This window comes from Uloborus diversus, chromosome 2 (genome assembly GCF_026930045.1).
Source record: "Uloborus diversus isolate 005 chromosome 2, Udiv.v.3.1, whole genome shotgun sequence".
Lineage (NCBI taxonomy): Eukaryota > Metazoa > Arthropoda > Arachnida > Araneae > Uloboridae > Uloborus > Uloborus diversus.
In genome coordinates, this window is record NC_072732.1 from 14,009,680 (window position 1) to 14,025,235 (window position 15,556).

At 32.8% G+C, this 15,556-nt stretch overlaps 1 protein-coding gene across 1 annotated transcript in view; it reads right to left on the minus strand.

Moving 5' to 3' along the window:
- Nucleotides 1-541: 541 nt before the first annotated feature.
- The window catches only part of LOC129216870 (importin subunit alpha-7-like), a 46,757-nt gene continuing 31,742 nt past the window's right edge, over nt 542-15,556 (minus strand). Inside the window, exons 9-13 of the mRNA XM_054851085.1 lie at nt 12,120-12,283; nt 9,803-10,007; nt 5,723-5,850; nt 3,801-3,976; nt 542-1,515 (exon numbers count right to left, since the gene is read on the minus strand). Coding sequence (XP_054707060.1) covers nt 1,322-1,515; nt 3,801-3,976; nt 5,723-5,850; nt 9,803-10,007; nt 12,120-12,283 — 867 coding nt within the window. The 3' untranslated portion in view covers nt 542-1,321. The remainder of the gene's footprint in view (nt 1,516-3,800; nt 3,977-5,722; nt 5,851-9,802; nt 10,008-12,119; nt 12,284-15,556) is intronic.

The window sequence follows — 15,556 nt, forward strand, 5'->3', positions numbered from 1 at the left end:
GCGGGAGAAATTGCCCCCTGCCTGTACGCACAGTACAGCTGCCGTCCTGAGGGAGCGCTGGCTTTTGCAAGCTGCCGTCCCGAACGGGTTAAACATCAAACAAATATTCTACACGGAGAAGCACCTAAGCAATGATTGCTAGTACATTTAGCTGCTCATTAGTTTGATATTATAGTGCAAAAGAGGTTCACGCACGGTGCATTGTATAAGACTGATCCTTATTTCAAATACCCTAGTTTAAAAAAACAGGACATAACACAGTTAATTTTGAGCATAATTCTGTAATGCTAGCTTGTAGTGATGAGAGCTTATCAAATACTTTGCGGAACAAATGTTTGGAAATTTCACTTTTGTACTTGAACATCGAAACTTTTCAAATACTTAGAAAGCATTTAGGGAGACTTCTACATGATTGTAACGAATTGTAAATATGTTATTCAGAATTAATTATCATAAATACTAACAAACAATAACAAACATTTATTTTTTATATACATTAAACTATACATACCATAGGTTAATAAAGGAGAACAGTAAAACTAAAATTGCACAATAATCGAAGTTGATTTTCCATGATCTAATTTAGGTAGTATAAAATCTTCATTTGTAAAGTTTAGAAAGAAAAAAAAAACATAAAAAAGTTTTAAAGAATCCCATTTCTAATGAGATTACTACATTATTGTCAGTTGTAAGTTATATCTCAAATATTTAATTAAAATTAATCAAAATTTTCAAATTCTTAGAATTTGATTTTTTCTTTCTTTATTATTATTATTATTTTTTAATGTTAGCAGCATTCGTATTTAACATGCTTTGCAGGAGAGAAATTATAAATCCCCGGGGCATGACTTAAGAATTAATTCCAAAAATATCACAAAAACTTCCGACGAAATCAAAAGCTTTTATTTTACGCAGTTATGATTCCATGCTCTTTCATAAAAATAAACTTTTCTGTGAACAGATAGATGCAGGGTAAAGTTTCTCTCCTCTTCATTTCTTCTTTGCTTATTGAAGTTCTCCATAATTACAATACAGTGCTCACAAAGTTGATAAAAAATAGCATTCAAAGCAAAAACTTCTTATTTCCTTCAAAAGTAATAAATTTACATTTCTTTTATCAGACACTTCTTGTGTGGCCTTATCATGCATAAGCAAAATGTCTCGGCAGCCGGAGGGGGAATGGAGCAAACTGCGTTGTGTGAGAGATCGCTCATTTATCTGCAAGTTTCCTAGGAGAGCCAGAAAAACCAAGTTCTGCACATCGGTCGAATTTATTTTGAAAATTCATCTACAAAATTTACGAGATCTCTCTTTATTGCTTTTAAAAACTATACCCGCCCATAGGCATATTTTGATCAGGAGCATTGAACTGAAACTGTTGATTTCCTGGATCCACCTGAGGAGCAATGTTAGAATCTTCTTCATCTAACCCGAAGTAATGTTCGATGATGTCGAAAGCTTTTTGATAAATTTCCATATTTTCATGAGATTGAAGAAACTCGATTTTGTCAAGACCTAAAAAGAAAAGGAAAGAATTAAACACATCATGTAAGTTTGTTAGCTTTTGTTAGAACTTATAGTATGATGTTAATAGCGTGTGACTATTTTGCAGAGCCCTTATAGGAGTAGATAAATTACGAGTATTTTGGAGCAGGCAAACATGCTCTTACTTGGAGCAGCTTATTAACTTATTCTGTTAATTTCTAAAACCTCACCTTATGGGGCTGATGTTCTTTAGTAAGAGTCTTGAATTTTAGGAGTAGTTGACTAAAAAATAAAACTCCTCAATCTTCAAGACCTGAACAAGTGCAAATAGAAATATGGTCACTCAAAAACAATATAAGCTGAAAATATTTTGCAGAATTCTGTGAATATGAAGATTGAAAATCACAAAATCCTGCTAATTAATGAAAAATGTCTTTTTTAAGTTTAATTTTCCAAGTGTGGACGTCCTACCTCCTAAGCCAGCGTTTCTTAAGTTGTGTTCTGCGGAGCCACAGGATTCCATAGAGAACAACCAAGGGTTCCACAAAACATTCTTTCTTCTATCAATGCTCAACTTAATCGCCTTAAAAATCAATAATTATAATGACCCAGTAAAATAACTTTTTGAAGTTTATTAGCAAATTTTGTGCTTGAAGTTATTTTATTTTGCTTACTTTTGAAATTAATTTTTCAAATCAATAAAATTTTATTTGAAATAATTTTAACTCTTATGGCAAATAAACCATTTCCAGAACATTGTATTCAAACCATACTATTGAAGGAAAACCAGGTGTTCCGCAAAAAAAAGTAGGTACTAAAAAGGGTTCCAGTTCTGAAAGAAGTTAAGAAATGCTGTTTTAAGCGAGAAAAGTTAGCTTAAGGTTGTATATTGAGGACTTATCTTTCAAAAAATTGTTTTACATGTCTTGTTTTATAATAATACTACACTTATGCCCCCAAACCCTCCCCCATCCTCTTCTCCAAAAATGACCACCTCCAAAATCAGGAGTTTGATCTGCCTTAAGGGAAACAAACATATTTTAAAAGAATATTAGTTTTGTCATCGGAAGATTACTTGCTGGGAACAGCTTTCAATTTATTTTTATTGCAACTGATTGCTCGAATGATTTACTAGCTTTTCATGGGACAGATAGTGCATCTATATTTTCATACTAAAATTTTGATGAAAATAAAAAGAAATTTATTTTACAATGGACCTTGAAAACTTGTTAAAACTACAAAACATTCTTATGCAGAAAGATTGGGTACTGAAAACAAGATTTGCATTATTTTGCTCTTTTCCATTCACATGGAAAAGTGAGAGTTATTTGTCAGCATTTCTGTGAAATCCTGTAACAATTTTATTTTCTACATTATTTCTTAAAAAGTGGATAGTATAAAGCATGCTGAGGGCAATACTAAGTTATTTCTTACAAATGTGTGTTATTGTTTTCCGATCAAATCATGTATTTTTCTTTAATCACAATTTTTATCAAAATTTAATCATTCATTAATCACAATTTAATAAAAAATATTAATTCTTTAACAATAATTTAGTAATTACAATTTGAGATTGTGCTTTCTAACTGATAACAGACTTGCACAAGGCACAAGGTATTACAATCTCTTAATACGGACAGATATCGAGCTTGATTGGAAATTCTCAGCCAGTTCTTTGCTCCACTATTTTATTTGTGAACTACTTTCGACTTAGGAGTGGCAAATTCAAATTTGGATATGTGCCCTTTTGATATGAAAGTGATCGAGTGAGTACCAACCAGCAGATAAGGGATAAGTTCCACTTTGCTGTAAAAGACCTGTTGAGAAATAAGGGGAGTGATATACACCATTGGCAAAACCAGTGTTAACGTAGTACATTGGTTCTAGTTTTTTAACAGTAAATACAAACCATTTCCAGAAGAATAAATTCATGGGTCGATAGGGCTTATATTAGAGAGCATAAAAACAAAAAAATAATCTTTTTCCCAAAAATAAATATTACCCGTTTTGAGTGTAAACTCCTCATTTGTTATTTGCTTAAAAGATTCATTCAAATATCTGGTTGCCTGGTTCAACATTTTTGAGGAAAATATCTCTAGTAATATATGGTGATCAAAACTAAATGACGTATTCCAAATGAGATCTTATGAAATTTCTCTATTGGGGACTCAGGAGTGGAAAACTCAAAATATTTAAAACAGCTATTTTAAGAACTTAAAGTATTTCATTGGCTTTGTTTGCACTATAAGACATTGAAACAGAAGACTATCATAACCAAAGGTTATGTGCAGAAAAAATTAAAAAAAAAAAGTTACCATAGCATCCTTCAATCATGACAGCATATGGGTTTAGTCCACCAGTGGCTTTAGCGTCTTGCTCTCCAAGTCTTAAAATATTGTCAAGACCATTTAAAGCTACTTGAATTATTTTTGAATCCATGACTGTTAATAGTTCACATAATGGCGGGATGCAATTCTGTTCAACTAAATACCTATGAGAAAGTAAGCACAATCAGTTTATCAATTCAATTTAGCAGTCAAATTTTCACTTACATTTCAAAGTGAACTCATTAAGTACCCAGATACAAAGAGGAGTAATTCACACAGGCCTATCATTTGGGCAATCAGTTGCCTGAATTAACCTCAATTGACCCCCCCCCCCCCAGAAACATATTATAATTATGCATTTATTTTGTAGTTTTTCCCCCAAAATTTATTTAATACATACCATTTGAACCTCCCTCCCTCAGAAAACTTTGCTCAACAAAACTCAGCACAAAAATAGTCAAAGAAATAGCTTTTAGTCAAATACCTTAGACACATCATAAAATCAAGGTCAGTGGAGTTGAGAGAGTTACATGCATTTATGTATCTCTTGCATACATTACAGAACATAATAATGCTGAAACATAAAAATTAAGCAAGCCATTTACATAATGTGGCATTTTTCATGAGAAGGAATTATCTAATCACAATAAATCACTTTAGATTTAGAAGAATTGCCTCAAATTCGAAAAGTAACCACAATGTTATACAACTTATTAAAAAATAAACTTACAAAAACAAGCAACATTTTTATTTAAACTCTTTAATTTTACAGTTCTTTTACCGCCAGTACTGCAAGAAAATATAAGAAAATATATTTTAAGGAGCAGAGGTTTAATAAAAGAAGATAAAAGTAAAATACAGAAAGTCATGAATTTTGTTGAACCTTAAATGACTGCAAAAATTTTAAAAATATTTTTCTTCACTCAACAGCACTTTGTGAGCGAAGGTCTTTTACAGAATTCCCCTCCATTCTACTAACATTTTTTGGAGTAGGTAATTAAACCAAAGCAGCCCAAAAAAGCGACTCCAAACTGTGGCACAGCCTTAACTTATGACGAGGTCCAGCTTCTTCTCTCAAACAAATATAATGTTAGACATTTTGAAAGAAGTGTCATATATAGCCATAAGAAACAAGTGTGACTGAATGTAATCTTCTTCTGTACTTACTTCGAACATTACCAGTGCTTTGAAAGAGCATGATTGCACCCTTAAATAGAATGCATTTCTTTGTAATAAATGATATAGAATTGACTGTAAAATAGTTCCTATGAAACCAAATCTTTATTACTGGCAACATTATTATTTTAACATGATGCAATAATTTTGAAATTTCAATGATATCCTTGGAGCTTGGTTATTTCATTTGTTGAGCAATCACGATTGCTTATTGTTCTCACTTGACTGTTTTGATGTCCTATCGTTTTATTTTCCCACCGCCACCCTCTGCAGCATCACCGTCGACCGGCTCCTCACGATGCTGCTCCTATAGCGAAAGCCGTCTCCAGGTTACATCCATGTCCTACACACACGCGCATACATACACAACTACACACACACGGACACACAAACACACACACGCACACACAAAAACACTACACACAACTACCCACACATTCATGCCTGCACACAGACACAAACACATATGCCTACACACACATACACCCCTCACACACACACATTCATATACACAACTACCCACACACTTATGCCAGCACACGGACACAAACACACATGCCTACACACACACACACACACACCCCCCACACACAAAAAACACACGCCGACATACACACACTTGTGATTGCGAAAAACATAATTTGAATTCAAGACGTCAAAATTCAAATTAATTTTTTTTTAAATTTATTTTTATTTTTCATACCAAATTAAAAAGCCTTTTTTAAATTCATTACCTAACTTGTTCCGGTGAACCTCCAGATGTGGCATTTGCGATTGCCCATGCAGCTTCTTTTCTGGTTTTGAATTCTGCTTTGCTTAAAATTTCAATAAGGACTGGGAATATGTTAGCATCAATTATAGCCTTAAAACAAACATATATGTTAGACACTTGTCAACAAAAAAGATCTTGCAAAAAATAACAATGACAGAAATAATCTGACAGCTAAGTAAAACTATAAACATCTTTCAAAACTGCACAATTACAGTCGGATCCCGACTTACGCGAGGGATGCGTTCCAAGACCCCTCGCGCTGGTCGGAATTTTGCGTTGTGGAACAACATACAGTGGCTCCCAAAAGTGTTCGTACACCTACGACTTTCAATGAAATAGGCCATTATCCATTGGTTAGAATTAATATTTCGGAATAGGTATTTTATTATAAGATCTATGATCTATTCTTAACAAAACTACATGAAAATTTTTAATAAAACATTAAAACATAATTTTTAAAAAATCAAAAACCAAAAATTGGCGGAAATTTTATCTCACAAAAGTCTTCGTACACTTTGAAAAAATGTCAAACAATTAGTAAATAATCTAACTTTTTACAAAGTTATTATTTAGTAGAATATCATGCAGTATCAACAACAGCTTTTAAACGTATGGGAATAGATTGCATTGTTTTTTTCTTTCTTTTTTTGTGTAATTTCTGAGTGTTTCTAGTTCGCTTTTCGTTTCAATGGTGTATTTCCGTAATCCAGCTACCAGATATCTCCAAATATGTTCCATTAAGTTCAAATCTGGCGATTAAGGAGATATTTCTAAGCTTAAGGACAATTTTTGAGGCACCAAACGCAAACGTGTGCTTCTTGTCGTTATCTTGATAAAAAACAAAGTTGTTTCCGATTACCAAATTTTGGGCTGATAGTTTAAAATTGTTCTTTAAAACATTTAAATAAACAGAATAATTCATTATTTCATCAAAAAATTCCAAATTTCCAAGTCCTGATGCTGCAATGCACCCTTACACTAGAACACCTTCACCGTCCTGATTAACGGATCCAACTAAGTTCCTAAGATTAAATTCCTCATTTTTTCTTCTATTTACAATTATACAACAATTTAACCCAAAGTGTTAAATTTATTTTTATCTATAAGTAAGACGTTGTTCCAAAACGTTTTGAGCTTATTTATCATTGATATTACGACGGAAAGCGTGAGCTTACTGTTTTTCTCACGAACAAGAAAATTTCTGCGGGATGAGGTCCCATTTAATCCAGCTAATCAGAGAACTTGTCGAACAATTTTAGGTGAAAATTAAGCGTAAAATGTTTCATTCAATTCTGCAGAAACTTTTTCAGCATTCAAATGTGTATTTTTCATAAATCTTTTAACTGTAAACCTCCGATCACGCATTGTTAACTTTGCCAGTTGACCTTTTCTTACCTTGTTTTCGATCCGATTCCTTTCTTTAAAGCATTTTATCAAGCACTTTACTATAATATGGAATAAATTAACTAATTTAGAGACATTTCAAACCAATTTACCGCTACTGTGGGGAAAAAAATTCAACTTTCGAACGGTGTTTGTGGTTCTTTTCGAATACCAGCCATTTTAAAGTAATAAGCAAAATATTAAGAAATAAATACACAAAAAATTAAAGCCAAATGACCTTTAAGAGTCAACACAATGCAAAAATAATAAAAAAACGACATGTGATAACTTTAATCATGAATTTATTCGAAAATATTTAAGTGCACGATGATTTTTGTGGCGTATCTTTTCTCTTTCTCTTCGTTTTTTGACAAATTTCAAAAATAAAATCTGGCAATATTTTGAAAAAAAAACTACTGGGTTTTATTCAGAATGGCATAGGAATGGTGTGAAAAAAAATTGGACTTCATATTCGAATTCAGTTTTGCGTTATTTTGGTTTTACTACAAAATTTCAAGGTGTACGAACACTTTTGGGAGCCACTGTATGTTTAGAAATTTTTTATAAGCATACCTAATTATTTCAGACATATGTTAAAACCCCTCAAATTGTTTCAAACCATTTCTTAACTATATATTACCGTATGTTTTATAAAAAACCGACTTTTTACTGTATTTTAGAAAAAGCGTCTACTATTTAACATGATTACCCTGTTATGAAGCACAAAATTCATGATCAATAAGATACATGTACCTAAACAGTAGGGTAATTACAGAAAGAACATTATTGCATTATAATAGCACTGAACAGTAGATATCCTAATTTTAATTATAATTTAAAAGAATATGAAATTTATGCAGTGCAGGAACACCACTATTTTCACCCTGGCTTCCATTTTCATGAAGTTTGTATTTTGCTCAGAAACTACTCTGCGAGCTTCATTATTAAAACTAAGCTCTGAACTTTTGCAGATTTCCTTTTCTTGAATTTTAATTGTACCTATCGAAGATTAACTCATACCTAATTGTCGTGTTACTTTCAAGGCACTTTATAATTGTTCAAACATCAAGAATCTTTACCTTTTCTTGCATTGTCAGAAACTTACTATTTTTCTTTCCACTTTTGAAAACTTTAGATGAAAGTCCTCGTTTGTGAACCATTTTGTTTTATCAACGTTCGTAAGAAGGAAAAAAAATTTTAAGAATCGGAGCGGTAATTTGTATAAACTAAAGCAAAGAGCTATTTAGACTAATAGTGTGTGAACTTCCGCTGTCAATGATGCTAAAGGGATGAAAGTCCACTCTCGAAACCAATATTTAGTGTCAACGAAGCCCATTCTAATGCCCCGCCGCTACTTTCCAAAAAATTTCATGTTGCGAGTGAGTAATTTGTGTCAGCAATAAAAAACTCATTACTCATGAAAAACTCTCATTACAGTCGTCTCCCGCTACAACGCGATTTGACTTGCGCGGAATGGCTATAACGCAATCTTTTCACGAGTAACAAATTTTAGAGCTAGCGCGAGTTTTTCGTCCACAACGTGAGATGTTTGGAAGGAAATATCCGCTTTGTTGTAAGCTACTGAATATTGATTTCGTGAATGTTATTACATCCCTTTAAGCATCACTGACGGCGAAAGTTCCTACAGCAAACTTGTCTATGCATCGCGTTGCTAGTGCATCAACTAACCACTCAGCAACTTTCATTTATTCATTTTTTTCATTCTAAAAATTAAAGTTGATGAAATGTAATGGCACCTAAGTGGCACCTTAATTTTAAGTTTGTGAAGATGGGAAGAAAAAGAAAAATTCTGATTTTAAAAAAAGGCTAAGATTATTCATATGGTTGAACAACTACAAAACAGCGACGGTAGCGCGACAATAAATATGAATGAATCTTCCATACGTAAATTAAAAGTCAAAACAAAAAGATATCCGTAAAAGTTCAGAACTTAGTTTCAATACTGAAGCTTGCATTGCAGTCTTGCAAAGTAAATATGTATTATGAAAATGTACTCTTGTATTCTGGAAAAAAGAAATCAGGAAGAGGGGCTGTTGACACAAATTGAAACATTAAAAATGAAACGGCGAAGCAACCGTATTTAAAAATGTATCAGGTAAGAATAACTGTATCTGATCATGGAGCATTATCTTATGGAGCATCATTATCAATTTTTAACTCACAAATATTGTTACTGTATCTACTGCACAGCACTATTATAGTGCAGCATTTTATTATTACTACATACAATGCGAAACGTGTTGCAGCTTTTCCTTCCGTTGATCATTCATTTTGTGCATCTTTAGTACTTAATGTAGAATAAAAGTTTTGTATTTTTTAAATACAGTAAAAGTTCAGTTATTTATGTAAGAAAATGTAGTGTAGAGTTGAGGAATACTTTAAAGCAGTTTGAGGGGTATTCGTTAGTGTCTGAATGAATTTGGTATGCTTCTAAAAAAAATTTGTACACATATATTTTTCCACAACGCGAAATTTCGACTTACGCAAGGAGTCTTGGAACGCATCCCTTGCGAAGTCGGGACTTGACTGTATAGCCATTTCGCGCAAGTCGGATCGCGTTGTAGCGGGATCCGACTGTATACAAATTTTAAATGCTCTATTGTTCTGCTTTAGACAAAAGTAAAAAGAAAGCGCTCACTTGAATTTGTTGTCTATTTCCTGCAGTGATGTTTGAAATCGTCCAGCAAGCTTCTTTTCTGATTGTTTCTTTAGGTGAGGATAAGAGTTGTAATAAGCAAGGCAGGGCATTGCAATTTAAAATGACTTGAGTTTGAACATCGTCACCAGTGACAATGTTGCCCACAGCTCTTAGTGCTGCAGATACTACACTTTGACTATTGTGACTGAAAATAAAAGTTTATGAAGTCATGATTAAAAATCAATTTTTTACTGTCACTTTGAGAATCACAGCTTTAAGTTATTACAAAGTGTTATGCACAATCTGACATTGAACTGAAATTTCCTACCTTATGAGGATTTAAAAAAATAAACATTGCATTAAATCAAACATAAAACAAAATACGTAAATGATAAACAGGAATCATATTTGATTCTAGAAGTAATAATTTAATATTTTTTAGGAACACTTTCAAAAAGCTTAAAATGTTACTTTCCTGTTACTCTATTTTCTAACAGAAGTCCTAATCGCCTTCTTGCAAATAGTTTTTTTCAATTTATACTGTCTAAAATCAAATGCAACAAATTTTCTAACAATAAGTTAACTTACAAAATAATTAATAATTAAAAAAAAAAAAAGATTCCTACAAAACTAGCAATAAAATGTGCTAAAACTTATTCCTTTTCTCAAACTATTTTCACTCTGTTCTATTTTAGCTGTTATCTTAGATACACTTAACCAATGAAATGTTCTCCAACAGTCGGAATTCAGAGTGGCCATTTGAGAAATCTACAGGTACAAGGTAATCTGTAAACCTTTCCAGGTTCAATACAATAATCAAATCAGAATCAAAAGCTCATTATTAATCTTTTTCTATGTAACAAAATACACAAGCAGAATATAGGAACTGATTTTTATAAAAATGAAATACAGAAACTGTTATTGGTAATTAAATACATCTACAGATTGCTTGAATACTCACATATGTAACATTAAAAATAAAGAATAAATAAAAGTCATAAATAACTGAATATTTGCTACTCCTCTCAAAGTCTATCTACAGAGGAATTATCTCCAGATATTGCATGATAAAAATGAGTTTTGCAGGATTTCTTTTAAGAAGATAATATGTTGCTCATTTATTTTTTAAACAAAACTACCAACACACACTGGCTTGTCTTCAAATAATCTCTTCTCAGCATGAGGAATTTATCATAAAGCCAAAAGTAGCATTCTATGAGGAAATACAGTAGGCGCCGCTTTATGTGATCACTTTGGGACAAATATTAATTTGATAACGATAACCGAAAAGAATCCAGGAGACACAAAATAATGATTTTTTTTCCAATTAAGGTGCCTTTATTTTGGCAACCTCAAATTAAAATCACAATGACTCAGCTAAACGCAGTTTTAAATTATAAATTAAATTAACAGAATGGAAATATCTGAATTATAAACAGTTAAAGCTAAATTATGCAATATTTAATCACATAGTAATAGGTGAAGCAAAATATGACCGTTTTCCCTGACATTCGTAAACCAGTTTCAAAGCACATTCTGCTTTTCTATCTTTTCCAGGTTGGTTTTGCCTGTTGTTTAAATTTTAATTTAACTTCGCTTTGTTTTCAATCTCGACACAATTCTTTAATAGTTTACAAAGTAATGGCAACAATGGAGGTCCTACATCAATACCTGCAACACTGCAACATGTCCAGTGACTGATTTTTTTTAGGTACAAAAGAAAGTTTTCTTAGAGGAAGTCTGTGGTCACTGGGGGCGAAGTTTCTGTAGCTTCATTCCTAGAAAAATTTTGAACTGCTATTGAAAACCACAAAATGCTACACAGAAAGTTAGTCTCGTCAGGGTTTGCCTATGTATTTCTGTTAATTGAGGAACAAAAATGGGAAAAAATTGAAAGTTAATGAAAAAGTGACAACAATAAACGAAGACGCTGATTACAATATCCGACTTTTTTAACGTGTATTAACATACAAGTGTGCCGGGACTTCGTGATTCTGATAACATTAAGCGAATGATAACATTAACCATGATCACATTAAGTGGCGCCTACTGTACTGCACTTTGAAACTATTTGCACAAATGTTTTTTGTAGAGCAGTTTTCGCAATGCATACATATTGTACTTACATAATTACCTATACAATTACTTTTCCTACATAATTAATTCAAATAAAATTATAAACGTGTAGTAGCTAATTTTTCTTCAAATATATCCAGAAATAAAGCAAAACAAGTTGGCTACAGAGACAAAATAAAGATATTAAAGCGCATAGTAGAAATGACGATAAAACAGCTGAAATGTTAGACTCAAAACTTACACCAAAAGCTCTACGAGGCGCCTACAAACACCTGCATCAATCACAGCTTGTATTTTATCATTTGGGCCATCTGAGATATATGATAGAGCCCAGCAAGCATCAGCAAGGACGTCAGCATCACAGTGAAAGAGGAGTCTAGACAGGACCGGCAAGCAAGGAGATATCTGTACAGGCAAGAAAAGTCATCAGTAAATTTTAAATTGCAATTCCTATGAGGCACTAAATATGACACTGGTTATTACCATAATTTGCAAGGTTTTGGATACTTTTTTTTTTCTTTCTAAAGAGGTTTATTCATTAAATGGCTTTTAATCTTATGCAGACCTAGTGCAAGCCCTCAACATGGCATCTAGACATGCATGTGCCACCATTAAAGCACAGATGTCAATGGCATACTGAATTTTGACGCACAGTTTCTCGCCAGATGGAGGCACCTGGGCTCTTTTTGATGTGAAACGGCCCTTGAGATTGTAGCTATGCCGAAGATATTCAAAGCGAAACGAATGCCCAAGGGATTTTTCACAAGCCTCATAATCAAACAACATGGGCATTATCGATTTTCAGTATTGAGAAAATTCACGGCCACTTGGACCAAGGGTAATAACCCAGGACCAAAAGTCGCATGAGGTCAACGCCTCAAAACTACACCATCCTACGATGGATACAACATTAAAATCCAAGTTTTAAATCATATACTTGCCAAAACTAGAATTCATATTCAAACTGTATTTTAGTAGAACAAAGCTAAAAGTTTTGAAATTTGGCAAGAGTTCAAATTAGAGAATACACTATTTAGTACAAAGAAGTCAGGGAAATAAAAATGATTGGGACTAGACGAAATGGCTGCCTGAACTTTTTTGTTCTGAGGACCCTTTGCTGACTTCTCTTTTTTTTTGACCCCCAATTTTTTTTTTTTTCTACATGAACCACTCACAGACTGAAGTGGATCCTTAGGAGACCATGAGAACCGATTTGAAACTACTAGAATAAAACTTTTTCCTGTAAATGAATTTTTTTGGTTGAGTAAAATCGTTCTTAGAATAAATTTAAAAATTACACAATGTGCGATTCCGTAAAACATTTTATGTAAACAAAGACCTATTTTATAATATTTCTAAACATGTACAAGCCTTAGGATGTAACTGATGATAGATAAGCAGAATGTGTAGAACAGTAGCGCAGGGGTTCGACTGCTGCAGACTTGTTTTAGAGCAGAGTGGGAGTAGGAAAATTTCCATTTTAGAGAAGAAATCATGAATAACATTTTTCAACAAAATGCATTTTTCAGCAACTTAAATGGGTATTTTCCAGACAATTGAAAAAGGACATCTCTTTGAAAAGTTTCATAAAAACAAAAGCCAAATTAGACAATTCAGCGTTAAGAGTGGCTCTGATAAGTTGAGGTATGACTTTGAGTGTTTACTCCCATATGCTACCTCTATTTAAGATGGAGCTATTCTCTTATGAAGTACTACAATAAGCTAACTAAGCTGTAATAGTCAGAGCAGAACTTGGAGGCTTCTTTACTCTTCACAGAGTAATAAGCGATTAAAGAAACACAGTCCTCTTTCCTTGGCTAGTGACATGGGTCTATTGTCAGATGAAGTGGAACCTTATTCCTTAGGGTATTTTCCTTGATTTAAGTTTGACCCAGAGAGAATACTTTTCCAGACTGAACTCCTAACCAAAGTGTGCAAACAATCAGACACACCTGAATTTACAAGACTAGTCATAAGTACAGTCGACTCCCACCACAACGCGATTCAACTTACGCAAAATGGCTATAACGCGAATTTTCCACGAGAAACGAATTTTAGAGCTGACGCGAGCGAATTCCTCGTCCACAACACGAATTTCTTTAGAAAGAAGTATCGGCTTCGTTATTGACAGCTAAATGTATATTTTGTGGATGTTATTACATCTCATTAGCATCACACTGACCATCGAAAATTCCCACATCAAACTATTCTAGGCATCACATTGTTAGTGCATAAAAAAACCGTTCAGCATCTTTTTTTTTTCATTCTAAACTTTAAAGTTGATGAAATATAATGGCACCTTAGTGAGCTGTTTCATCTAAAGTTTATGAAGATGGGTGAAAAAATCAAGTTTCCGACAATAAAAAGATGAAGATTCTCGATATGCTTGGAGAACTACCAAACGCTGACGGTAGCAACGCAATAAGTATGAGTAAATCTTCCATACGTACAGTTAAAAGTCAAAACAAAATGATATCCGTAAAAGTTCAGAACTTAATTTCAATGTTAAAACTTGCAGAGTCTGAGTAAAGTATATGAAAATGGAAGCTGCTCTCGCATCGTGGATTAAAGAGATCGGGAAGAGGGGCTTGTTGCCATAAATGGAAATATTATAAAAGAAAAGGTGAAGCAACCGTTTTTTAAAATGTATTTAATAAGAAATAACGATTTGATTATGCATCATAAATCTTTATCATCTTCATTTTTTAACTCATAAATATTATTACTGTATCTTCTGTACAGTACTATTATAGTGCAGCATTTTATTATTACTACATACTCTACATACCCTGTTGTTTTATTTTATCAATCATTCTTTTTGTGCATTTTAACTATTTTTATGTTGAATAAAAATAAAACAGCTTTTTTCATTTTTTAAATATAGTAAAAGTTGAGTTGTTTATGTAAGAAACTGTAATGTATAGTTGAAGAATGCTTTAAAGCAGTTTGAAGGGTGCAGGGTTTAAGCTGGGTTCAAAAGTTCTTTAGCATAAAAGCTAAAATTGAGGGGGAAATGTCAGCAAAATGCTAAAATGTTACACATTCTCATATATTTATATATGCCTCAGTGTGTTTCATCTCCAGTTGAAAATAAAATTCGTATTTCATCTGTGACATCTTTGAAGAAATAAGTACAACAGCTATTTTTTTAAAACATAAAATAAAAAAAGAAAACACGATTGATGTTTAGAACGTTGCAGTCTCCTCCTCCTAATAAAGCAGTTTTTGGGGGGGACGTAATGCTAGATGAGACTAATAGTTATTGAACTTAATTGCAGTTTAAACATCTTAGCTAAGATTTAAAAAAGATTATGTTGATTATCGCCATACATGCTTCCTTTCTTGGATCATAGATTTCTTCTTCTTTTTTTTTTAAATTAATTTATTTTTTATTTGAGCAAAAAAGCGAAAATGCATTGCTTTATTTTCGCAATTCAGATGGTGTTTTCGCATTATGCGAAAAATGCGACCGTAGCGGAAACCCTGGAAGGGTGCTTACAAATGTCTAAAAAAAATGGTATGTTTCTAAAAAATGTTTATGCATGCATTTTTCCACAACGCGAAATTTCGACTTACGAGAGGAGTCTTGGAACGCATCCCTCGCATAAGTCGGGACTCGACTTTAACCCAGAAGCAGGCTTATTTACTTCAGTAAATAATACTGCAAAACAAGATTAC